Source organism: Oncorhynchus clarkii, chromosome 3 (genome assembly GCF_045791955.1).
Source record: "Oncorhynchus clarkii lewisi isolate Uvic-CL-2024 chromosome 3, UVic_Ocla_1.0, whole genome shotgun sequence".
NCBI lineage: Eukaryota > Metazoa > Chordata > Actinopteri > Salmoniformes > Salmonidae > Oncorhynchus > Oncorhynchus clarkii.
In genome coordinates, this window is record NC_092149.1 from 61,454,786 (window position 1) to 61,479,459 (window position 24,674).

At 44.6% G+C, this 24,674-nt stretch overlaps 1 protein-coding gene across 1 annotated transcript in view; it reads left to right on the top strand.

The window, feature by feature from the left end:
• LOC139400740 (integrin, beta 5) overlaps nt 1-24,674 on the top strand; it is an 89,079-nt gene that overhangs the window by 51,818 nt on the left and 12,587 nt on the right. The window contains exon 11 of the mRNA XM_071145402.1: nt 24,048-24,270. Within this exon, the coding sequence (XP_071001503.1) occupies nt 24,048-24,270 (223 nt within the window). The remainder of the gene's footprint in view (nt 1-24,047; nt 24,271-24,674) is intronic.

Sequence of the window (24,674 nt, forward strand, 5' to 3'; positions counted from 1 at the left end):
AAACCTAACCTTTACCATACTGCTAGCCCTAATGCCTAACCTTAAATTAAGACTAAAAAGCTAGTGTTTTTTCATGAATTTTTACGATATTGCCAATTTTGACTTTGCAGCATGCCCATGTAGTGGAAACCACTTAGTTCTTTCTGCCTCCAATGCAAGACTCATGACAATAAACGTCAACCTGCATTTATTAGAGGAAAAGCCACCTGTTAGTGGTGCAGCGTTGAACACAGCCCTGCAGGTCTGCTACTGTGTGTGTGTGTGTGAGAGAGAGAAAGGGTACTTTTTGTGTGTGCTAATACCAAACCATACATGTTCAGGGTGTTTTTTTATGATAAAGGTCTCTTGATTCTGAATTTCTTCTTTGGGAAATGTAAAGTGCTCAGGAACAGCTGCTGGGAGCTAGTTTGTTGTGCAGTTCATGTTTTACTGTATCTAATTGAGCTGTGTTCTCTGCTTTGGGACCCTGGAGAGTTGGGGTGGCTGTGTGCAGGATTCAGGAATGAATTCTAGAACCAGACCAGAGCTGTTCCTTTCTAAACAGACCACCAATATTTTTCCTCCCCATACTATTCATGTGCTCTATTGATTAAATGTGCATGTGCTGATGTTGACCACAAATCCTGTTTTCTCCTGCCTGAATGTCTTGCTTGCTTTGAAGCCCATGCCCTAGTTTTCTCTCACACTGGCCTGGGCAGCAGGCAGGGTTGCTAGCTGGGAGCAACTTAGTGACATACTAAACAGGCTGTCCTATTGGATTTCCAGAACATCGGGCCCAGTCCAAGTAGCCTCTGCGTTTTGGGTCGAGACCTGCTGGATGTTGGCCAAGGGCCCCTGGCTCATCCCCAAGCTAACGGCTGTTCCACCAAACCACAGAGGGGGCTTTGTAACAGAGGCCCTGCTCAGTGCCTTGTGTGTATTGCCAAAAACAATTCATGGGTCTATACTCAGTTAAAATGCCTTGTTTCGTTTAGTCAGCAGGACCAAGCAGCGGACAAACACAAAATGGACCATTTTATTTGACGGTTGGTCAGACCATAAGTAGGCCCTTAGGGTAGGATGATAACTGGAAGGGGTGGGGTAGTAATTAAATCTTAACAGTCCAGTATGCTCTGTGGCCCCCCATACTCTCACACACACACACCTCCTCGCTGTGCATGGTTGGCTCAGTTTATAATGAGTTCCTAATGAATCTGAATGAAAGTCTCTCCCACACTTCTCTGGCACTGTTACTTAATCGTGTAATAAACAGTGTTGTAAAATAATTCTGTATACCACCATTGGTCCCCTAAACCCACCAATGGTTATGGGGAGGTTCAGACTCTGTGCCGAGTCCCATTCCCCTCCTGTTACATGCCATCTAAACAGTATTGTGCAATAGGTTAGATTGGTTACGCTGTGATGATAGCAGCTCATTTGCTCTGTGTTGTGTTAGGAAGAGAAGCTGGTTTGGATTGAACTGCAGGATCCAGACTGATTAACTGCCGTAAGGCATTTGTCATTATTAAAGAGAAAATAAATTGGTGCGTTGTCCTTGGGTGGGTGCTCATTTCTAGCTCAAAGCATTTTAAAAATCTCCCAGCCTTTTCATGATAACCGCATTGTCAGCAAGAAATCTTGACGTTTATCTTGTTGTTTTGAATCGCTTGTTTTGAATCAAAGTACTGTATCTACTCACGACCGCTCATGCTGTAAAAACAGTCCAGTTCAAAGTGAATGGCACATTCATATGTAGTATATTTGCATGTAGTCCTACTGCAGCTCTGATTTGTTATGGCACACCGGTCTGTGTAGAGTACGGGCCGGCCTGAGTTGTGCCTGTCAATGTAATCGAATCCTACTTTGATGCGTTCTGCCTACAACAATCTCTTACGTAGTTAGTTTTGCATACTAAGTCTTGCATAGACCACAAGCATTTCGCTACACCCGCAATAACATCTGCTAAATATGTGTATGCGACCAATAAAACTTGATTTAGTAGGTTGCTTTAAAAGTGACTAATATTGCATTGATTCGATTATAATTGCCACAGTAAAGGAAAATATTGATAGTGTTAACTAACAGGGAAAACTCTAGAAAGTTGTGTGAAGTTCAATCTCGTGCTTCTCTGGGTTCTCTGATATTTATTCTGCACGGCAGTGTATTAGTCAGACCTACATGAGGCTGAGGGGGTCAGGGGTTAGGCTAGAGACCAGTGTAGCAGCCAGGCCTACATGAGGCTGAGGGGGTCAGGGGTTAGGCTAGAGACCAGTGTAGCAGCCAGGCCTACATGAGGCTTAGGGGGTCAGGGGTTAGGCTAGAGACCAGTGTAGCAGCCAGGCCTGCATGAGGCTGAGGGGGTCAGGGGTTAGGCTAGAGACCAGTGTAGCAGCCAGGCCTACATGAGGCTCAGGGGGTCAGGAGTTAGGCTAGAGACCAGTGTAGCAGCCAGGCAGGCCTACATGGGGGTCAGGGGTTAGGCTAGAGTCCAATGTAGCAGTCAGGCCTTCATGAGGCTGAGGGGGTCAGGGGTTAGGCTAGAAACCAGTGTAGCAGCCAGGCCTACATGAGGCTGAGGGGGTCAGGGGTTAGGCTAGAGACCAGTGTAGCAGCCATACCTACATGAGGCTGAGGGGGTCAGGGGTTAGGCTAGAGACCAGTGTAGCAGCCAGGCCTACATGAGGCTGAGGGGGTCAGGGGTTAGGCTAGAGACCAGTGTAGCAGCCAGGCCTACATGAGGCTGAGGGGGTCAGGGGTTAGGCTAGAGTCCAGTGTAGCAGTCATGCCTTCATGAGGCTGAGGGGGTCAGGGGTTAGGCTAGAGACCAGTGTAGCAGCCAGGCCTACATGAGGCTGAGGGGGTCAGGGGTTAGGCTTGAGACCAGTGTAGCAGCCAGGCCTACATGAGGCTGAGGGGGTCAGGGGTTAGGCTAGAGACCAGTGTAGCAGCCAGGCAGGCCTACATGAGGCTGAGGGGGTCAGGGGATAGGCTTGAGACCAGTGTAGCAGCCAGGCCTACAGGAAGCGGCTCCTTCTCACTAGGACCTTGACTCTTTTCCTTCTCCTTGTTGCTTCCCTCCATCTAATCTGATTACTGTGTCACGGCCAAAACGCACGCCAGGCCAGGACTCCAGGAACCAAGAATATTGGTTCCTGCTTACGCACTAAAAGACAGCTGTGGAGAGAGACAAGAGTGGGTCCCACTCTACTTGTAAATAGAGCTCTGAGGTTATATCGTAGTACTACTACAGTACAATCTTTTTTTCTTTTTTTTTACCAGAATCTTTTTACTGCAATTATACATGCACAGATATTTGACTGTGCCAACCTGTACCATCCTCTCTGTGTTTTTGGAATGTAGCTATGTCATTGAGCTTTTACCCACACTATTTCACTACCTACTGTTTTTGAGTATGTTGTTTCCTTCTGCTCTTTGGAGGAAAGGACTCTCTTCCTAGATTCCTTCTTTGATAGCTTTAGCAGCCATGCTCTTGTTTGCCCTGGCCCTCTGAGTAGAGTGAGGAGGACCGATAGATGGAAGCCAGGCACGCTCCACACCCAGCTGTTGCTGTTGTCATGTCTGTGCTGCCTGGTGCTGTGGTGATATAATATAGCACCAAGCCAAACCTCCCATAGAGCCTAACTGCCTACAGTCTGGTTTTTCTGGCCAGTGACTGTCAGTGTGGTGGTGTCATCAGCTGTACATGCCTGAACTAATTACACCCACATCGAACCAATGATTCAATCAACTGGTGTATTTAATGTAGTTGGCAATAGGTCAATACAATTTTGGAAATATCCACTATAATAGTAATTTAGCCCACAAAATGGCCGAACTGCTAATAATAATAATAACCCATAATTTACAAAACTCAGACATAGAAGTTAACTATTCACAGCTTAATTTGAAGTTGATAGTCAGAAATAGTTTGAGAGACTGTGTTTTTGGTCTCTTCACTCACCTTTCCTACATGTGTTAATGGTTTCTTCACTCACCTTTCCTACATGTGTTAATGGTTTCTTCACTCACCTTTCCTACATGTGTTAATGGTCTCTTCACTCACCTTTCCTACATGTGTTAATGGTCTCTTCACTCACCTTTCCTACATGTGTTAATGGTTTCTTCACTCACCTTTCCTACATGTGTTAATGGTTTCTTCACTCACCTTTCCTACATGTGTTAATGGTTTCTTCACTCACCTTTCCTACATGTGTTAATGGTCTCTTCACTCACCTTTCCTACATGTGTTAATGGTCTCTTCACTCACCTTTCCTACATGTGTTAATGGTTTCTTCACTCACCTTTCCTACATGTGTTAATGGTTTCTTCACTCACCTTTCCTACATGTGTTAATGGTTTCTTCACTCACCTTTCCTACATGTGTTAATGGTCTCTTCACTCACCTTTCCTACATGTGTTAATGGTTTCTTCACTCACCTTTCCTACATGTGTTAATGGTCTCTTCACTCACCTTTCCTACATGTGTTAATGGTCTCTTCACTCACCTTTCCTACATGTGTTAATGGTTTCTTCACTCACCTTTCCTACATGTGTTAATGGTTTCTTCACTCACCTTTCCTACATGTGTTAATGGTCTCTTCACTCACCTTTCCTACATGTGTTAATGGTTTCTTCACTCACCTTTCCTACATGTGTTAATGGTCTCTTCACTCACCTTTCCTACATGTGTTAATGGTCTCTTCACTCACCTTTCCTACATGTGTTAATGGTCTCTTCACTCACCTTTCCTACATGTGTTAATGGTCTCTTCACTCACCTTTCGTACATGTGTTAATGGTTTCTTCACTCACCTTTCCTACATGTGTTAATGGTTTCTTCACTCACCTTTCCTACATGTGTTAATGGTTTCTTCACTCACCTTTCCTACATGTGTTAATGGTCTCTTCACTCACCTTTCCTACATGTGTTAATGGTCTCTTCACTCACCTTTCCTACATGTGTTAATGGTCTCGTCACTGATAAGCTTCTGTATCTCTGCACCTGGTTAGATAAACTGAATGAAACACTGGTGGTCTTCCGCTGCTTTCAGTGTCTTTCAATGAGTGGAAGGGTTTCAGTTGGTTTGGGTGGGATGCGTGTGTTGGGGGGGGGGGGGGGGGGGGGGGGGGGGCTTATAGACAACGTTCCACCTTACCCTCTGATAGGATAGAGGGAATATTCACCATTGACGTACAGAACTAATGGTGCCTAGAGGTTATGGGGTTGTTTCTGGATAGGGTTGATAGTGTGATACTAAGCTTACAGTCAAAGAACCTCTTATGGCTGTGCAAGGGCAACCCTGTTCTTGTGAAACTAAGACAGTGGCCTGTAGAATGAAGGTCAGGTCAGGGGCATTAATCAGTCTCTGAAGTTAGGTCTGGCAGGAGCAAGGATATTGGAGGAGTGGTGTCAGTAACCTCCCACAGGGGCCACACTGTGTGCTTGTGTTTGAGGTTACAAATGTATGAGAGTACAGAGAGTCTCTGACCTGTGCTCAGAGACTCTCTGTATTCTCATACATTTGTAACCTCAGGGCAGAGAGTCTGGCCTTGCAGAAGACACTAAGGCCTGTGCTGAGTCTGTCAGGATATCTGGAGGATTAAGTAGGCGTAGATAGATGGGTACTGTATGGATATAATTAGTCTTTATCGCTTACAGTAAAGTATGAAAGGGTGATTACCAGGGTGTGAGAGAGTTAAAATATGTTCATAGAGGCAACAGTAAACTAACTTTCTTTGCGTCTTTCTGCGTATGCATGGATCCGCTAAGTCTGTGTGTCGGCTGCTTTTGACGAGGCCTCAGTAAACAGACTTTGTGGTCCTCTGCTCTGTCACACATCTACAGCTGCTTATCGGTAACAATCTAACCACTCAATAGCACCAAACGCCAGAAATAGCATGGCTGTTTTCCACACTTGCACTTTACCCGCAAACCCCTTCTCATAAATCGTCAGCCTCAGATGGAGGATTGAAACAGTAAATGGGAACATGTGTTTATTAATGTGTGTGTGCCTGGCACGACTGTGACTTTGCCTTATTGAAATGAAAGCATTTAGCCTGGCTTCCAATCTCTCTCTGACATGATTGGCCTGTTTTGCAAAATAGTTAGCGTCGACTGTAACTGGTCCTGTGTTTGCAAAACATCTGGCAAATCCAAGCACTGTGGTTTTATTGCTTGACGGTCAAAATGTTGTAGAGCCGTCCTTTATCCTACAGCTTCTTCTATTCTCCTCCTCAGCTCTTTTAATTTATAGACACTGCCAATAGAAAATTCATTTTTAGACTACGGTACTGCTGTCTGGCCTACTCTGATTGTATGAAAAGCCTGCAGCGACAGCTGGAACATGGACAAGTCGAAACACAGCTAATACCAGTACTCAAGATGTCCCAACAACCATCATGATTTGTAGCTCCTGCTACTACCTACTGTAGCACCTACTCCCTGCGCAGTAGTAGTCTGATTTCACGCAATCACTTTGATGTTTTTGACTGGAACATAGTTTGAACAGGATCTCTGGTTCTACAAGGCTGAAGCAGCAGTTCATTAAACATTTTGGCACAGCTGTGGAGTCTGTTAGTGTTTTTATTTGTAGTTCGTTGAACACACAGCAATTAGTAGTCAACCTATTCTGGGTTAATGCTTGGCAGACAGCCCAGGATGTAAACTCACTACGGAGCTCAGCAGTGCGTATTGAGCAGAAATGTGCCTATCATATGGGCATGCTTGCGTGTGCATCATTCCGTGTGTGTTTGGATTTTGTCCCTCACCCCATATCTCCCTCCTCTCCCTTGCTAGGCGGAAGCTAGCTCAACAGCACCTAGGTTCCTACTGCTGCTCAGTAGGCTAGTAGCCCCCTGACCCAAAGTAAACACAGGATGACACCTCAACCCCCCTTAAACCTGACTGAACCTGACCATGATAAAGACCCAGGATTGTCCTTCCTCCACTCTCTCCTCTAACTATTAAATACTATACAAGAATACTATAAATACTATACTCTCCCTTCACATGCCTGCTTTGTTTGGGGCCTCTTGCCCCATAGAACTACTTCAGATACAAGGATTCCCTCCCTGTGTAGTAAATAACCTATTCCCCTCAAAGCACTACAGGCGTTGCTGCTGGAAACCTACAGCTCTCTCAGCACCATCTTGATGTATTTGATGAGTGGTAATTCAAGGCTGCGTCCAACATAGCACCCTATTCCTTTTATATTGCACTATTTTTGACCAGGGCCCATTGGGCTCTGTTCAAAAGAAGTGCACTGTACTATATAGGAAATAGGGTGCTATGTGAGACGCACCCCGAGACGTGCATACTGCTGGGCTTCCAGAGGAGAGACACTGAAATATTTAGTGAAATATGCAGAGAAAACGTGACACAGAAAATGGGGTCAGATCTCAACTCAGAGCTTCTCTTTTGTCCAATGTACTTCTGTAGTGGTGAGAGGGTTAAACACTGCTGCCGCAGAACCTCTCTGTACACATTAACCACTGTGGCCAACAGGGCATGTTCTTCCATGTTTTCCATCATGTCAAGGATCTGAGGTCACTGTCCCTAGGACAGACAGGAAGCAGAATAGTGTAGTTTCTGGAATCCACACACCACACTCCCCTTCTCTAGATATATCTAATTATATTACAATGGCTGCTACTGACTTCACCTCTTTGTCGATACATGTATGCAGCTGTGATTACCATGGCTACCAAAGGTCATTGTTATCATATTCATGCTACTCCTACTGTACATTATTTGTGTGAAGCTCTGGGCAGGTTGCCAATAACTCTTACATTACTCATACCACGTGTATATACTGTATTTTATACCATCTATTGCACCTTGCCTATGCCGCTCATACATATTCTCATTCACCCCTTTAGATTTGTGACTTATTCGGTAGTTGTTGGGGAATTGTTAGATATTACTGCGCTGTTGGAACTAGAAGCACAAGCATTAATGTCTGATAACCATGTGTATGTGACAAATACCATTTGATTTGATAACTTGAAATAAGTCTGCATATGTCATCTGAGGGATTTGCATTAAGCTCCTAGTTGCTTGTTGTCGACTTCAGGTTAGGATTGGCCCTTTGTTAGGGAAGGAATTCTCTCTTATGGCGTGTCACTTTAAGGTGTAATTTGCACCACAGTTTAATAACAATCCCTTAACGCCAGATTAAAGCATTTGCACCTGAGCAAAGTGAGTGACTTTATGTTCACCCCAAATGTCAGGTGGGAAGAGTTAACAGTATTTGCTTTTTATTTTGTGGGCTCAACACATGTTTTAAAAACGTTTTCTGAACTCTTCTGTCTTTATGATGTGGCTGTATTCTGGGCGGTGCCTGGAGCCCTCCAGAACTCCATACAGGTCAGGTTGGAACAAGACTGTAATTGCTTGGAGGAAGATAACAAGCCACAGCTGTATAAATGGTGGTTACTGTTGGAGGTCTATGGCACCTGGGGTCAGAGTGCTATATAAAGGAAATAAATGGAGGAAGGGGAAAGGAAAGCCTTCTTCCAGGCTCTGAGCTGTGGAGTGTGCCTGTTTTTTTTTTCTCTCCCTCAGGTGAGTGCTAGACCTACTGGGTTCAAATAGTATTAGAAATATTTCAAATTCTTTGAGCATATGATTGAACCTACTTTGAGTGCAAGATGGACACGGTTTTCTCCAAAAATACTATTTGAATCCCACCAGATCTGGTGAGTACGGTCGGTGCCACACTCAATGGTGTCTGAGCTCTGAGGCGTCTGACTGGGCTGTTTACAGTAAATCTCTCTCTCTGCTGGTCTTGGCAGCCTCTACCTCTGACTCTGTGATCAGTCACAACGCTCCCGGCATCCACTGCTCCTCCTGCAGAATAGAATCCTGTCGAACACAGAAGCGCATCCGGGGCATGCCGAGATGTTATACATTCCCATACATGATCCTCCTGTGTTGCGGTAAAAGGGGATCTGGGACCTGAGAGGAAATTAGCTCATTATTTTGACTTATGACTATTGTTCTATTCATGTTTTAGGAAGTCCCATCACTCCCATGTGTTTCCTGATGAGTGAATATATTGTGGTGTAAAAGTCAGCACAGGTTTCTGAGGGAAAGAAATATGCTGCCTTAGCATATCAAACACACACACACGGGAGTGTGTCAAATGCCTACTCAATAACATGAACACCATGTTGCCAGCACCCGTAAATGATAGAGACAGCCAGGTTATAGACCTGTGAAAATGTTCACGGTTTACTTCATGTGTTCTAATCAGCTGACCAGTTCAAAGGCCTAAACATTATTTTAATGCCCTGTAATTGCTGTTGTCTGGTGACTGGTACAGTAGGCATGTGATGTTTGTCATCTGTGCTGACTCGGGACAAAACGGTCAATGCCAGTAGGTATTTAAACTGCAACCATCCCTCTAGTGTGTGTGTGTGTGTGTTCTAGGGTTTTAAGAGCTCATTGTACTGGGTGTTTCACAGTTGAGGTTTGTCAACGGTCTGGTCTGCCAACACTGTATGAAATATTGTTTTCACTGACACAGGATATTTCAAAGTAGTGTTATTATAAAATAATCTTAAATCATCTGCACACAAACCTAAGCATAGCTTAAATGTAGTCATCTAATGTAGCGGTAGTGACTGTAGTTATTTGAATACGTCTCCTACCCCACACATCTTACAGAAGTTTGACTATATTTTCTTTATTTTTTGCTGATGACGACCCAAGCTTGACTCGGCATACAAGCAGCAGCTTGTCTTGGCCTGCCTGCATGCTTAACAACACACTTCTCTGTTGAGAACTGTGTTACGGTTGTCCTCCGATGGAGAAGAGAGGCACAGGCTGGCCAGTTGTTGTGATACTGTCTTGAAGGAGAAGAAATTGTCATGTCTAATAACTCATTGTGCTGAAGGAACATCAGAGCAGACTACAATACATTAACTCATACAGAATGGCACCCACATCAGAGCGGACTAAAAATAATATGTTGGAGCTCAGTAGGCAGCATATGGGAACAGTTTGGGAGGCAGGCCCTAACCAGAGAAAAGGGGTGAATGGAGCCAACTGTGTGGTAAGGAACAGTCCTCCACTAGACTAGTGTGTCACATCTGGGTCCATACTCCACGGTGCCCTTGGTAACTGAGAAACCTAGATCCATATATACAGTTGAAGTCGGAAGTTTACATACACTTACGTTGGAGTCATTAAAACTCGTTTTTCAACCACTCCACAAATTTCTTGTTAACAAACTATAGTTTTGGCAAGTCAGTTAGGACATCTACTTTGTGCATGACACAAGTAATTTTTTCAACAATTGTTTACAGACAGATTATTTCACTTAATTCACTGTATCACAATTCCAGTGGGTCAGAAGTTTACATACACTAAGTTGACTGTGGCTTTAAACAGTTTTTTAAAAAATCCAGAAAATGATGTCATGGCTTTATAAACTTCTGACTCAAATGATGTCATTTAGCCTATTGGAGGTGTACATGTGGATGTATTTCAAGGCCTACCTTCAAACTCGGTGCCTCTTTGCTTGACATCATGGGAAAATCCAAAGAAATCAGCCAAGACCTAAGAAAATAAATTATAGACTTCCACAATTCTGGTCATGCTTGGGAGCAATTTCCAAACGCCTGAAAGTACCACGTTCATCTGTACAAACAATAGTACGCAAGTATAAACACCATGGGACCACGCAGCCGTCATACCACTCAGAGATGAACGTACTTGATGAACGCGAAAAGTGCAAATCAATCCCAGAACAACCGCAAAGGACCTTGTGAAGATACGGGAGGAAACGGGTACAAAAGTATCTATATCCACAGTAAAAACGAGTCCTATATCGACATAACCTGAAAGGCCGCTCAGCAAGGAAGAAGCCACTGCTCCAAAACCGCCATAAAAAAAGCCAGACTACGGTTTGCAACTGCACATGAGGACAAAGATTGTACTTTTTGGAGAAATGTCCTCTGGTCTGATGAAACAAAAATAGAACTGTTTGACCATAATGATTGGAGGAAAAAGGAGGCGGCTTGCAAGCCGAAGAACACCATCCAAACCGTGAAGCACGGGGGTGGCAGCATCATGTTGTGGGGTAGCTTTGCTGGAGGAGGGACTGGTGCACTTCACAAAATAGATGGCTTCATGAGGAGGGAAATTATGTGGATATATTGAAGCAACATCTCAAGACATCAGTTAGGAAGTTAACTTGGTCGTAAATGGGTCTTCCAAATGGACAATGACCGCAAACATACTTCCAAAGTTGTGGCAAAATGGCTTAAGGACAACAAAGTTCGAGGTATTGGAGTGGCCATCACAAAGCCCTGACCTCAATCCCATAAAAAATGTGTGGGCAGAACTGAAAAAGCGTGTGCGAGCAAGGAGGCCTACAAACCTGACTCAGTTACACCAGCTCTGTCAGGAGGAATGGGACAAAATTCACCCAACTTATTCTGGGAAACTTGTGGAAGGCTACCCGACACATTTGATCCAAGTTAAAGGCAATGCTACCAAATACTAATTGAGTGTCTGTAAACTTCTGACCCACTGGGAATGTGATGAAATAAATCAAATCTGAAATAAATAATTATCTCCTATTATTCTGACATTTCACATTCTTCAAATAAAGTGGTGATTAAATGTCAGGAATTGTGAAAAACTGAGTTTACATACACCTTAGCCGAATACATTTAAACTTCAGACTTCAACTGTAGCTCCTTCCTGGGCCCTTGACTATGGGTCTGACTGTCACAGACACACATACTACTGCCCTCCCTCTCACTGACAGAAAGCATTCACTTCTACCAGGCCCAGCCAGGCTCTTCTCTGTTAAACTAGGCCATAGCAGCACTCTGGCTCACTCACTCACAGTCCTACCATACATAATACAGTGGGCATTCCACGTTCCTCTCAACTCGGCCGGGGTTTTCCTCTGTCTCCAAGTCACACCGTCCAAATACTACTTCTCTACCGCACACGGCTGTCAGTGTCAACGTCCACTTTTATTCTGTGATGTTTTAGCTGTTCCACCTCATAGGACACGGCAAAGGGGATTTGCCCTTCCTCAAAAACAGTTAATTAAATGTGGTATTTCCCTATGCTAAAACTGGATGGTATTAATGACCATTCCCCCCACTGCAAAGTTAGCTTTTTTCTCCCAATGTAGCAGCATTGAATATGAGCAGCGCTGACCTTGAGGTGTTGGGAGTCAGGAGGGAGGCCCCGTGTGTCTCTGACTGTGTAGTCTATGGCACTGCTGCCCGCCTGTTCCGCTGCTGCCCGCCTGTTCCATTGCTGCCCACCTGCTCCGCTGCCTGCCTGCCCTTCTCTACAGAGGACATGCAGATTAGCAGCTGATAATGCCTCATTCAGACCAGGTTTTTCAGGAAAATGGTATTACCTCTTGGTCTTTTGACTTCTGATTGAAGACCTGGGGTCGTAGCATAGACCCCACTCTACGAAATATCTTAGTAATGTCACTATAAACCCACAAAATATGCAGAGTTTTTTTTTTTTTAAGAAGTTTATCATTTTTAATTAATCAACTTTGGGATTGAAATGTATTGTGTGAATATCAAATCTCAGCAAAGTTTCCTTTGCTCATCAAAGTTTCCTGTCACATTGTTGACACTTTGCAGAGCTTAGAGTCTCTCTCCCTGTAGTTTTTGTGGTTTTCTCCCCCCATTGGGAAACCATCTCTGTACTCTTTGGCAGCGTGCTGACCATCTGGGAATGCTGTGCTCTGTTGTTGTGATGTGCTGTGATGGGGAATTGGGAATGTCTCTACATTGGAGGCTCTTGGCAGCTGTGCTCTGACTTCTTCTCTCTGTTGGGTTTGTTTGGTGCGTTTGTACAGCAGCCAGAAACTCAACGTCTGCATTTGTACAAAATAAGTTCCAATCTCCTCAAAGACTTGTGTACAGGCAGATAGTTTGTTTGCATCTCCACAACAGGGTCCTTTATAAATTAACCATGCAAAACAAATGGTGGACCCACAAACCACCATAGCATAACCCTGGACTGAGGTCAAACAGACCAAATGCATGCTGGGATTGGATCGTTGTTTACCTTTTTGTTCTACTTTGATATTGGACAACAAAATGAGTCACTTACGCCATCTGAAGCCAGGTCTTTGTACTCTGCGACTGCGACACATATAATCTCCTTTGAAAACATAAATAAGCCGTGTGGTTACGGTGATATTGTTCTGCTTTCAAAGTGATCATTAGAGGCAGTAGACTTCCCAAGCAAAGGGAGTGGCCCAGTGTAATAATGGATGCCTGTAGCTCTTTGAAATCGGGTTTCAAACCTACGACAGTAGTTCTCACTTTGTCTTTCAATCTTCTAGAATAGGATAGCATGATTGACTCTGACTTCACCTGTACTTTACAGATGTTTTGAAGAGGGATGAATGTAGCCCAGCGTCGTCCGGGTTATGGGTGGGTCTGGCCAGGGTAGGCAGTCATGGTAAAATAAGAATTTTGTTCTTAACTGACTTGCCTGGTTAAATAAAAAAATATCCATGACAAGGCCTTTTTCCCATATCTAGAAAATAGATTATAAAGAAGTTTGAAGGCTTGTCTTTAAAGATGGAACCCGCATTAGGGGAAACAGCAGCACGGTCCGGCCCCAGCACCTTTGTTGTTGTTTTTGTTTTGAGGACAAAACGGAGGTGAGGTGCGCGGAGCAGGGTGGTCAAAAAGATTCCAGTACATCATCTGCTGTTCTATTGACATCGATGATGTCAGAGGGGATAAACACAGTATTCGCTGTTTGTGCGTCTTTGTTGTTCTAATATCCCAAACGAACTGACAGTTTAAGGATTCCAGCTTTAAACAGGCGCCTATGACTCCAGTATACAGTATGTCTTTATAGCTTTAGTCTGGGACACTGTGGAACGCAGCAAGGTCCATTCTTTACATCTCATTCTCCATCTCGGCTCCATCAATCAGCCATACCACTCGAGCGCAGCAGGGCCCAGCTTCCATCCTCACCTATTGGCTTACTTAATAAAATAATACTTGCTTCCTCTCCTCAATCTCTCTCCATCTCAGCCCTAGCATGAATCAGCCCTACCACCCTGGGCCGAGGTTTGACATCATCCAAATGTTTTCTTTTCCCCATCAGTGACAACATATCCTCATTCCTCACATCACTGTCCTCAACTTCAGAAAGTGTGTTTCCTGCTGCTACACCGTAGTCACTGCCTCTGGTAGAAGTCTCTGTCTATCAGCATGGGGAGATTCTAGTATCCCTGTGTGGCCACGGCACCACCAGATAGGTGATGTGTAATCTTGGTTTGAGTTCTTTAGGGTCCTTCTACAGGGCAGGAAGCCAAGACATAGTTGTTGTGAAAAGACTGCACAAATAATAGTTTGTGTGGTTGTGTTCTGTGTGGACAGTATATGCACTCTGTTTGGTTTTAAACCCATAGAAATGACTGTTGTCAAGTCAATGACTTCATGTATGCTTCCTATTCACACGAGCAACAACACATTTGTGTGTCATCAACATGGGACATGTGTTGTGCAGTCCATGTAGTGTTTTTGCTTTTAACACATGTTTAAAATCTTTCTACTCTTCAGTGGGGGGGCTTAACATTTCAGTGACCCATTTTGTTTTTAAAGCTGTACTATTTTGGTCCATATGAGCAACAGAATCAAAAGCAGTAGAGCGCTACAGTTGATGCTTTCAACCAGACCCAGGCTCACAGCAGTTCTAAATAAGTTGAACGATTCCTTCTCTTCCTGTTGTGTTTTTCTCTCTCTGTCGGTCTCTCGATCTGTCTGTGAGTCTGTCGTTCTCACAACACACAGACAGAGGGCAGTGAGTCAGCAGGAGTTTGGACAGTCTCAGGCAACAGGACATACTGTATTTGGAAACACAGCAGTTGGTCCAGACTTCAGTAATAACTCGGTATGGGAAACATTGTTTATTTTGTGTCATCAACATGAGACCCATGTGTTGTGCAGTCCATGTAGTGTTTTTGCTTTTAACAGATTTAAAAAAATCTTTCTACCCTTCAGTGGGGGGGCTTAACATTTCAGTGACCCATTTTTGTTTTTAAAGCTGTACTTTTTCAAATTAAAATACTATTTTGGTCCATATGAGCAACAGAATCAAAAGCAGTAGAGCGCTACAGTTGATGCTTTCAAACAGCCCCGGGCTCACAGCAGTTCTAAATAAGTTGAATGATTCCTTCTCTTCCTGTTGTGTTTTTTTTTGTCTGTCTGACTGGTCTGTGTTGTGAGAAGGACAGAGGGCAGTGAGTCAGCAGGAGTTTGGACAGTCTCAGGCAACAGGAAATACTGTATTTGGAAACACAGCAGTTGGTCCAGACTTCAGTAATAACTCGGTATGGGAAACATTGTTTATTTTGGAGCCTCTTATGAAGCGGCCTGCATAAACTTGACCTTTCTCTCATTTGTTTTACAGTTGAATCTCTCCGCTCTATCGCACTTAAAAATCCATACGCCAACAGTGCATCGACCATTCTCTAACTAACCCACACTTACCTGCCTCTCTAACACTTCTTAGGTTCCCTATTATCCTGCTCTGAAGTCAGCCAATCAGCCAACCTTATACTCAACACATGTAAACACTATACTTCACCTATATATCACCTTATATTCCAGGCCTATATTTTCAGTGCTAACCCTGAGGGAGGGAGACAACACACTCAGCCCAACCTGCCACTTTAGTTGTTTGAATGACTTTCTCTCTCTCTGGGGCTTGGTAGATCTGCACTCCCACACGTGTGATTTGGTTGCTTTGACTTGGCTTAGTGCCCTGGACTGAGCTAAGCTGGGCTTTGGCTGTGAAAGGGATAGACGACACATTGGTTGGTCCTTTTCTGCCTGTATCTCGCTTGTTGTTCTCTGTCAGAAAGAGAGCTGTTCTTTAGCCAGAGTGGCAGTGATGCGAGATGTGCATTAACTTAACTCAGTGACCTGAATCCTGACAGAGGAGAGAGGGAGACGGTGGAGGGGGCGAGAGTGAGAGCTTGCAGAGCTGGGAGGAATGGCCTCTGCAGCAGCATGCCAAGCTTGTCTGACTGGGATGAAGTGGGTCGGTTCTCCCCTCATCATGGCTCGGTTCTCCCCTCATTATGGCTCGGTTTATCTGAGGCTAACCTGCATCCCCAAGTCTGCATCCTGATGGGCCCTAGTCAAAAGTAGTGAGCTAAATGGGGAATATGGTGCCATTTGTGACACAGCCTCTGTTTGATCTCTCTGCCTGGTGTGCTGGCCTGGATGTCAGGATGACCAAGTCATTAGAGGGGAAAAGATAAGCAAAATATAAACTGCTGAATAACAACAATAGTACAAGGCTATGATGATTAACAGCACCAGACCAGTACCCATGCATTATGCCAAATGCACATCTGTTTCAGGGTGTGAGTGGAATTAAGTGACGATTATGGAAAGTGTGCTAGTTGTTACATAAAGTTGGGTATTTTAATAATGTATTGCTACATTAACCCGTATGCTTTCTCAGTGAACTCTGTCTGCAGCTAGATAAAGAGCATGTCTGTTGGTGACCCATTCCCAATGGATAATCAGACCCATAGTGTTTTAGATGTACTGTAGCCCTATCTGATTGTATGCCCATAGTAACGAACCAAATGATGTAAAGGGTCATTCAGGGATAAGGATTATTAGTAGGGCTGTGTGACCATGATGAAGAGTCCACACCAGTACTGACCTTCAATCAGAAGAGAAATGGTCTTGATGCTATCAGAGGAAATACTTGTATTGCGTCCTGACTTCCCTGGGCCATTTTATACCAGATGACATTAAACCAGCTCTACTGATCCTCATCGACATGTTCTAGGATCTCTGCCTCCTCACTCTGTTATTTAAAAACACTCTTTCTCTCACAGACAAACACATATGCACGCGCGCACACACACATCAATAGCATCCTCCCGGATACCCTAGACCCACTACAATTCACATACCGGCCCAACAGATCCACAGATGACGCAATCTCAATCACACTCCACACTGCCCTTTCCCACCTGGACAAAAGGAACACCTATGTGAGAATGCTCTTCATTGACTTTAGCTCAGCATTCAATACCATTGTACCCTCAAAGTTCATCACTAAGCTAAGGACCCTGGGACTAAACACCTCCCTCTGCAACAGGTACTGGACTTCCTGAGGGGCCGCCTCCAGGTGGTGAGGGTAAGCAACAAGTCTGCCATGCTGATCCTCAACACTGGGGCCCCTCAGGGGTGTGTGCTTAGTCCCCTCCTGTACTCCCGGTTCACCCACGACTGCGTGGCTAAACACGACTCCAACACCATCAAGTTTGCAGACGACACAACAGTGGTAGGCCTGATCACAGACAATCATGAGACAGCCTGTTGGGAGGAGGTCAGAGACCTGGCAGTGTGGTGCCAGGTCAACAAACTCTCCCCCAATGTGAGCAAGACAAAGGAGCCAATCGTGGATTACAGGAAAAGGTGGGCCCAACAGGCCCCCGTTAACATCGATGGGGCTGTAGTGGAGCGGGTCGAGAATTGAAAGTTCCTTAATGTCCACATCACCAACAAACTAACATGGTCAAGCACACCAAGACAGTTGTGAAGAGGGCACGACAACACCTATTCCCCCTCAGGAGACTGAAAATATTTGGCATGGGTCCCCAGATCCTCAAAGTTCTACAGCTGCACCGTCAAGAGCATCCTGACCGGTTGCATCACCGCCCTGTATGGCAACTGCTCGGCGTCTGACCATAAGGCGCTACAGAGGGTAGTGTGTACGGCCCAGTACATCACTGGGTCAAGCTTCCTGCCATCCAAGACCTACAGTTGAAGTCGGAAGTTTACATTCACCTTAGCCAAATACATTTAAACTCAGTTTTTCCCAATTCCTGACATTCAATCCTAGTAAAAATTCCCTGTCTTAGGTCAGTTAAAATCACCACTTTATTTTAAAAACGTGAAATGTGAGAATAATAGTAGAGGGAATAATTTATTTCTGTTTTTTTTTTTATTCTGACTTTCATCACATTCCCAGTGGGTCAGAAGTTTACATACACTCAATTAGTATTTGGTAGCATTGCCTTTTAAATTGATTTAACTTGGGTCAAACATTTCAGGTAGCCGTTCACAAGCTTCCCACAATAAGTTGGGTGAATTTTGGCCCATTCCTTCTGACAGAGCTGGGTCAGTTTGTAACTGAGTCAGTAACCGAGTCAGGTTTGTAGGCCTTGCTCACACACACTTTTTCAGTTCTGCCCACAAATGTTCTATAGGATTGAGGTCAGGGCTTTGTGATGGCTTCTCCAATACCTTGACTTTGTTGTCCTTAAGCCATTTTGCCACAACTTTGGAAGTATGCTTGCGGTCATTGACCATTTGGAAGACCCATTTGTGACCAAACTTGAACTTCTTGACTGATGTCTTGAGATGTTGCTTCAATATATCCGCATTATTCTCCTGCCTCATGATGCCATCTATTTTGTGAAGTTGTTAGAAGTTCACCTAGGGGTCATGATTGGGGCTGTACCAAATGACAACAGGTGGAAATTATAGGCATTTAGCAAGGCACCCCCAATAAAGGACTGGTTCTGCAGGTGGGACCACAGACCACTTCTCAGTTCCTATGCTTCCTGGCTGATGTTTTGGTCACTTTTGAATGCTGGCGGTGCTTGCACTCTAGTGGTAGCATGAGACAGAGTCTACAACCCACACAAGTGGCTCAGGTAGTGCAGCTCATCCAGGATGGATGAGCGAGATGTGGCAAGAAGGTTTGCTGTGTCTGTCAGCGTAGTGTCCAGAGCATGGAGGTGCTACCAGGAGACAGGCCAGTACATCAAGAGACGTGGAGGAGGCCGTAGGAGGGCAGCAACCCAGCAGCAGGACCGCTACCTCCGCCTTTTGTGCAAGGATGAGAAGGAGGAGCACTACCAGAGCCCTGCAAAATGACCTCCAGCAGGCCACAAATGCAAGTGCATGTGTCTGCTCAAACGGTCAGAAACAGACTCCATGAGGGTGGTATGAGGGCCCGACGTCCACAGGTGGGGGTTGGACTTACAGCCCAACACCGTGCAGGACGTTTGGCATTTGCCAGAGAACACCAAGATTGGCAAATTCGCCACTGGCGCCCTGTGCTCTTCACAGATGAAAGCAGGTTCACACTGAGCACATGTGACAGACGTGACAGTCTGGAGAAGCCATGGAGAACGTTCTGCTGCCTGCAACATCCTCCAGCATGACCGGTTTGGCGGTGGGTCAGTCATGGTGTGGGGTGGCATTTCTTTGGGGTGTGGGGTGGCATTTCTTTGGGGGGCCTCCATGTGCTCGCCAGAGGTAGCCTGACTGCCATTAGGTACCGAGATGAGATCCTCAGACCCCTTATTCTAATTTATCAATAATTTTTTTGAGCAGTGTGTGTGTGTGTATATATATATATATATATATATACACACACACACACACACACACACACACACACACACACACACACACTGAACAAAAATATAAACGCAACAATTTTATAGGTTTTACTGAGTTAGTTTATATAAGGAAATCAGTCAATTTAAATTAATCCATTAACTAGGACTGTCTAGGAATGTATGGATTTCACATGACTGGGAATACAGATATGCATCTGTTTTTCACAGATACCTTTTAAAAGTAGGGGCGTGGATCAGAGAACCAGTCAGTATCTGGTATGACCACCATTTATTTGCCTTATGCCTCCATGTGCTCGCCAGAGGTAGCCTGACTGCCATTAGTACAGAGATGAGATACTCAGACTCCTTGTGAGACCATAGGCTGGTGCGGTTGGCCCTGGGCTCCTCCTAATGCAAGACAATGCTAGACCTCATGTGGCTGGAGTGTATCAGCAGTTCCTGCAAGAGGAAGGCATTGATGCTATGGACTGGCCCGCCCGTTCCCCAGACCTGAATCCAATTGAGCACATCTGGGACATCATGTCTCGCTCCATCCACCAACGCCACGTTGCACCACAGACTGTCCAGGAGTTGGCGGATGCTTTAGTCCATGTCTGGGAGGAGATCCCTCAGGAGACCATCCGCCACCTCATCAGGAGCATGCCCAGGCATTGTAGGGAGGTCATACAGGCACGTGGAGGCCACACACACTACTGAGCCTCATTTTGACTTGTTTTAAGGACATTACATCAAAGTTGGATCAGCCTGTAGTGTGGTTTTCCACTTTAATTTTGAGTGTGACTCCAAATCCAGATTGGGTTGATACATTTGATTTCCATTGATCATTTTTGTGTGATTTTGTTGTCAGCACATTCAACTATGTAAAGAAAAAAGTATTTAATACGAATATTTCATTCATTCAGATCTAGGATGTGTTATTTTAGTGTTCCCTTTATTTTTTTGAGCAGTGTACATTATGAGGTTTTAATATTGTTCCACAGTTTTCTAGATCTCGCACTCTCTTTCTTATAAAGAGACCCCTCAAAGAAATGTGTGACCGAGACAGAACTTTGTAGGGGAGAGAACTACTCAAACATTCCACTATAAATCAACTTGGTCATTTACTGCTAAGCTATTAGATAACACACTAAAAGCTTTGTTTATATAGCTTTGTAGGCATGGTTTTGGTCTCATGAGTAAAATATAATGATGTAGGCAGTGACATCACGAGGGCTGGATTTCGGGTTTGATAAAATAACATGTGATCTTTTCTTTGATGCAGAACTTACTCGGAAACATGCGTGCTATGTTCCTGATTGTCAACTTCTGTCTGCAATTGTATTAATAAATGTTTTTTAGTTATTTAATTAAAGATATTGTCATAATGCTGATTTCACCAATGATTGACAAGGAAACAGGAACGAACCCTAACAAAGTTCACCAGTCCCTCCTGCAGCAAAGCACCCCCAAAACATGATGCTGCCACCCCCGTGCTTCACGGTTGGGATGGTGTTCTTCGGCTTGCAAGCCTCCCCCTTTTTCCTCCAAACATAACAATGGTCATTATGGCCAAACCGTTCTATTTTTGTTTCATCAGCCCAGAGAACATTTCTCTGATCGTACTCAAAAAGTACGATCTTTGTCCCCATGTGCAGTTGCAAACCGTAGTCTGGCTTTTTTATGGCAGTTTTGGAGCAGTGGCTTCTTCGTTGCTGAGCGGCCTTTCAGGTTATGTCGATATAGGACTAGTTTTACTGTGGATATAGATACTTTTGTACCTGTTTCCTCCAGCATCTTCACAAGGTCCTTTGCTGCTGTTCTGGGATTGATTTGCACTTTTCGCACCAAAGTGTTCTGTCTCCTAGAGATAAACGTACGTCTCCTTCCTGAGCGGTATGACGGCTGCGTGGTCCCATGGTGTTTATACTTGCGTACTATTGTTTATACAGATGAACGTGGTACCTTCAGGCGTTTGGAAATTGCTCCCAAGGATGAACCAGACTTGTGGAAGTCTAAAAAAAAATTCTGAGGTCTTGACTGATTTCTTTTTATTTTCCCATGATATCAAGCAAAGAGGCAGTGAGTTTGAAGTTAGGCCTTGAAATACATCCACAGGTACACCTCCAATTGACTCAAATGATGTCAATTAGCCTATCAGAAGCTTCTAAATCCATTACATTTTGTGGAATTTTCCAAGCTGTTTAAAGGCAGGCAACTTAGTGTATGTCAACTTCTGGCCCACTGGAATTGTGATACAGTGAATAAGTGAAATAATCTGTCTGTAAACAATTGTTGGAAGAATTGTGTCATGCACAAAGTAGATGTCCTAACCGACTTGCCAAAACTATTTCACATCAAGGTCTGCACTGTAGTCTGCACAAGTGACAAAGTTTGATTTGAGACGCGCACACACAATATTGAGAAGTAGGGAATAGGAGAAACCGCAGCACGTTAAGACATGCCTCAGTGTTTGAAAACAATATTGTAGAAGCCACGAGGCAGTAGTCAGTGTGTCATGTAGACAGTCAAGTGAGCGTTACCCAAACAAACCTCCAAGATGAATCGCTCTCTCCATCCCTGTTCCTGGAGAGCCACCATCCTGTAGTTTTACACTCCAGCCCCAGTTGTAACTAACCTGATTTCAGTTTATCAACCAGCCAATTATTCAAATCAGGGGCACTAGATTAGGGTTGGAGCGACAACCTTCAGGATGGTATCTCTCCAGGAACAGGGTTGGAAAGCCCTGATCTACTGTGACATTGCCACTCACACTATGAATTTCCCAGCAATGCCCTCTGGTTAAAGACATGTTCCCAGGCCTCGCTCACAGTGACTCAGCCGCCAGGACCAGGAGGCACACGCCCGTCAGTTGTGCACACAAACACGCGCACACACCCTGGTTGTGCTACTGGCCGCCGTCAGTGACCGTTGTTGGGCGCGGCAAAGACATGATCATAAACCACAGGGGTGATTAATCTGACCAGACTCAACTTTTCCACCTCTTAAAATATGGTACTTAAAAACAACACTAATCCTATTAAGACATGTTCTGGTACCTTGGCGACTAAAAGTATTTTTTTTAAACCTCTCACTTTGGGCTGGATGTGTCTGTGTAGTTCATATATGCATAATCTATGAGCAAAATTACTTAGCCACGAAATCCTTATTACCATGATTTAAGGGTGTAGTGTGTCTAAAACAATGTGAACATCCTACTCAGACAGCACTAATTACATTTGTTAGGCGTTCCACAGTCTCTGGGCCCTGTCTGTCAGTCGGCATACATCTCTACTGTACCACAACAGAATGGAATCCTTCTGTAGATTCTAGAACAAGCTTTAAAAAACGGCTCCATAGATGAAACATCACACTGTACACTAGTAGTTTACCATCATTGTGATTTGCTGCAGTTTTCAGACTGGTTAGTTAGACCCATGTTGTTCAACCTTTAAGGTTTATTATAATATTAGTCTTTCTTAATATTTAAACCCTATGGAATTATCCTGCCATTAGAGGGGACTAGGCTAAAACACCTGGATTAGGAAAGATCTCTCTTCTACCTATACGGAACAAAAATATAAATACAACATGTAGTGTTGGTCCCATGTTTCATGAGCTGAAATAAAAGATCCCAGAAATTGTCCATATGCACAAAAAGCTTTTCTTTCATTTTTTTGTTTTATTTTTTACAATAGACTCATTGTTTTACTTTGATAAAGCTTTTAAAGGGTTATTTCTCTTGTCTGAAGAACCCAGCCTACTGTGTTGTTACTGTGAGATCTGCTCTTAGGCCTCCCCAACAGACACACACACACACAGGACTGCTACTGAGAAAAATCAGTGTTTGATCTGTGATTAACTCTACTCTGACATCACACCTATTAAGGCTTAGCTTCACCTTGGGCTGCTTCCAATGTCGATAAGCTTCGTTCATTTAAGTTTGTTAGGCTTGCATGCTCGTTATTGGTTCTAGAGACCCAAGCCCCAACTGGAATAATTGAAAGGACTCCAGTTGTTCATGACTGATGAAATAAAATGTAACCTTTATTTAACTAGGCAAGTCAGTTAAGAACAAATTCTTATTTACAATGACGGCCTAAACCGGCCAAACCCGGGCAACGCTGGGCTAATTGTGCGCCCTATGGGACTTCCAATCATGGCCAGTTGTAATACAGCCTGGATTCGAACCAGGGTGTCTGTAGTGACGCCTCTAGCACTGAGATGCAGTGCCTTAGACATCTTCGCCACTCGGGAGCCCAGAGGCAAGGAAGATCACAGCTTTTATGATCCATAACAATTTGGGTTGAGCTGAATGGCTGTATTGTCTATAGATTGTTCAAACATTAAGAAACTTTCTTCCCAGTTAGAAAGTCCTTTAGGGGAATGTGTAGGTGTATGTTTTTTTCTTTTCTCTAATCAGCAGTTAAAACCATAACAAAGCCTCCTCCTGCCTGGGCTTGTGTTCTGATGGGGTTCGACAGTTGAACTAAGCATTTATAGTTATATTCTTCAAGAATCAATAGGTACAGATCATGCATTTATAAGACCAAATGTATGTATCAACTGCATATTGCTCCTTGGCTCTACCATATGGACCTGTGTTTAATACCGCTTGACACTGTGTCTGTGATGACTGTCCTCATAGTCTCCCCCTCCTTACCTCCCCTCTTCTCAGGTCACGGAGAGTGCCACTGTGGGGAGTGTAAGTGCCATGCGGGCTACATCGGAGACAACTGTAACTGCTCCACGGACACGTCTTCCTGTGTGTCTGATGACGGGAAGATCTGTAGTGGCCGAGGCAGCTGTGTGTGCGGGCACTGCCAGTGTACAGAACCAGGGGCCTTCGGGGACACCTGCGAGAAATGCCCCACCTGCCCCGATGCCTGTGGCACCAAAAGGTACGGACAGAGACAGAGAGGAAGGGATGTGTGGAGGGAAAGAGGGAAGGCAAGAAGAAGAGTAGGGAGGGAGAGGAGGGTCAACCATGTCCTAAGTGTCCAGGGGTTTCTAATGTGTACCTGAAGCTGTGGTTTAACCTATCATGGTAAGAGGCATATCATCCATTACCATGCATTAAGGTACAAAAAGAATTTAAGACACATATAACTCAGGCCTCCCGGGTGGCGCAGTGGTTAAGGGCGCTGTACTGCAGCGCCAGCTGTGCCATCAGAGTCCCTGGGTTCGCGCCCAGGCTCTGTCGTAACCGGCCGCGACCGGGTGGTCCGTGGGGCGACGCACAATTGGCCTAGCGTCGTCCGGGTTAGGGAGGGATTGGTCGGTAGGGATCTCCTTGTCTCATCGC